General features: G+C 36.8%; 1 protein-coding gene across 1 annotated transcript; it reads left to right on the top strand.

Annotated features, from left to right (window-relative positions):
• The first annotated feature begins 1,640 nt into the window (after positions 1–1,640).
• Positions 1,641–2,358, top strand: LOC107567664 (putative nuclease HARBI1). The gene is made up of 2 exons (XM_016253373.1): positions 1,641–2,079; positions 2,154–2,358. Exons 1-2 carry the CDS (start codon positions 1,647–1,649, stop codon positions 2,324–2,326), a joined length of 606 nt encoding a protein of 201 aa, XP_016108859.1. The 5' UTR covers positions 1,641–1,646; the 3' UTR covers positions 2,327–2,358.
• Positions 2,359–2,602: the final 244 nt, after the last annotated feature.

Below are 2,602 nucleotides of genomic sequence, written 5' to 3'. Positions count from 1 at the left end.
TTATTATTATTATTTTTGCTTTACAGATAATGTAGAGTCGTGCATTAATTTGAGTGATGACAGCTATTATGGGAGTGGCTTGATGGAGCGCAGGAGATGCAGATAACATGATCTTGACCCTTAAGAAACTTTCAATAATGCTGTCACGTAACAAATCTGTTCAAATATAAAATTAAATGAATTGCTAATTACTACACTGAAATAAAAATGTAACGCCTGTACAAAAATTTGAAATCGTGAATATAAATAATTGGGAATCATGTAAACAATTTTAATAAAATAAAAACACATTTAATTTATCTATTATAAGATTTATGTAGTTTTGTTCGCTTGGCTGTTTCCTTATAAAAGTCCAGAAATTTGTCAAGTTTTTTGTCAGGTGTCTTTTTGAATTATATGATATCATTACGTTGCTGTCTTGCCGCCAGCCAATCGCTGCGTTGCTGATCGTGGTTTCGAGTATCGATACAGAGCCCCTTTTAAACCAACCCATGAACGCGCATTTATCTCAGATAACTCAATCCAGACAGACTAATCATCAACAACAGGTGTGTTTGAAGAACCGAATTAGCCAGATCCTAATTAGCGCGATGATATAATCTTGGATGTGACATTTCATCTCGGATGTAATAAGCGACGAACGAAGAACGGGCCCCAGGGCCACACTCCTCCCACCACTATGTTTACATGCAGAATTTTTGGTTCAATCGGACGGAATTTATTCCGATTGATGAATCTGAATGTAGTGTTTACATGAACGCTAAATAAAGTGATCGGGTTGATGTGCGCCGTTTATATGTCACAAGCTTCAAATCGGAATAGATTTATTTTTTACATGCGCACACTTCACAAATATGGAGTTCCTCACTGTTTGCATTTAAAAAAACACTCTCCTACACGGTTTCTTTATTTGTTTTTAACAGCAGAATTAATATTTATCCAATACATAAGCTACACATATAGCTTATATGTTTGCTTATATGTTTATATGCTTATATTTACTATATATAGCACTTTCTATTTTAATTCTACTTTATCTATTTATCTTCTATTGGGCCACCATTGCTTATATGTTTATATGCTTATATTTACTATATATAGCACTTTCTATTTTACTTTTCTACTTTATCTATTTATCTTCTATTGGGCCACCAGGGGGGTATTGCACAAAAGCAAGATAAGGGATTAAGCTGGGATTTTCCAGTTATCCTGGTTGAATTTAGCCCTGACTCAGTTGCATGAAAGCAGGCTAAATTAAGCTAAGTTATGTTGCTATGGAGATTTATTCGTTGCAGCTAGCCTGCTCCAGGGCTAAGATTAATCCTAGTGATTTATCTGTTAGTTCCGCTGTCAATCCTACTAGAAATTAATGTTTTACAGTCACTCCATGGTCTTCTGTAAATATGTTGCATCATTTTAATTATTCTGCATTAAAATACTAGATATAGTCATTCATAGAAGTATGCCAATTTTAGTGTTATTATGAAGACTGTTCATATTGCTGTCAGAGTTTTGATGAATACATATATTATTGCAGTTGTTGAGAATCTAAGAAATGGCTGATGAAGTTGCAAAGGTGGTTTCATTTAAGTCCATGACGAGGTCAATGTGTAGTATATATAGGCTTTAGGTGTTTCCTCTTAGCGATGGCGTGCCCTTTGTTGGATGATGTACTAGACGAGGAAGTGTTAATACTCAGACGAGCATTCAGGCATGAAAGAGTCTTCCGGGACAGGTCAGACCCGTTGGCCTTTGCAGACGAATATCTGACTGAGAGGTACAGATTCTCAGGTGATGGCATCCGATATCTGTGTAGGCTGCTGGGTCCAAAGATACAACACAGAACAGTGCGAAGCCACGCTCTCACTGTCCCACAGATGGTCTGTGTGGCGCTGCGATTCTTAGCAAGTGGCATGTTCCTTTATTCTGTTGGAGATGCTGAAAACCTCAATAAAGGCACTATTTGCCGCACGATAAGAAATGTTAGTCTAGCACTGAAATCACTTGCGCACATATTCATCACCTTCCCTGGCCACAGAAGATTCCACCACATCAAGGAGGAGTTCTACAAGATTGCAGGTAACACTAATTACAGATTACAACAAAAAAGTGTTACATTAGCACAGTCACAGTAGGAAACTCATTTTTTACAGCTTTCCCTAATGTCATTGGTGCAGTGGATTGCACCCATATCCGTATCAAACGGCCCTCAGGGGCACATGAGGGAGATTATGTTAACAGGAAATCTTTCCACAGTATCAATGTTCAGGTAAGAATGATTTATGGTTACTGTCAGCTACATAAATTATTTATGTGCATTAAATGACCTTAATAGGTCACATGTTATTGTTACAGATGATCTGTGATATATTGTTCTCTGACCAGTCTACCATTTATGTTATCTGGGAAGATGGCAGCATCTTCCCAGATAACATAAATGGTAGACTGGTCAGAGAACAATATATAGCAAATTATTTCAGTTAATTTTGTTTTGATTTCGCCTATCCTTTAATAAAGCATAATGTATGTCACTCTTTCATGTGTGCATGCATTTTGTTTGACATTAGTAGCACACACTGTGTGGTTATCTTCCAAAATTCTA

The sequence above is a fragment of the Sinocyclocheilus grahami genome, unplaced genomic scaffold (assembly GCF_001515645.1).
Source record: "Sinocyclocheilus grahami isolate Dianchi unplaced genomic scaffold, SAMN03320097.WGS_v1.1 scaffold1178.1, whole genome shotgun sequence".
Lineage (NCBI taxonomy): Eukaryota > Metazoa > Chordata > Actinopteri > Cypriniformes > Cyprinidae > Sinocyclocheilus > Sinocyclocheilus grahami.
This window is presented reverse-complemented; position numbering and strand designations above follow the sequence as displayed.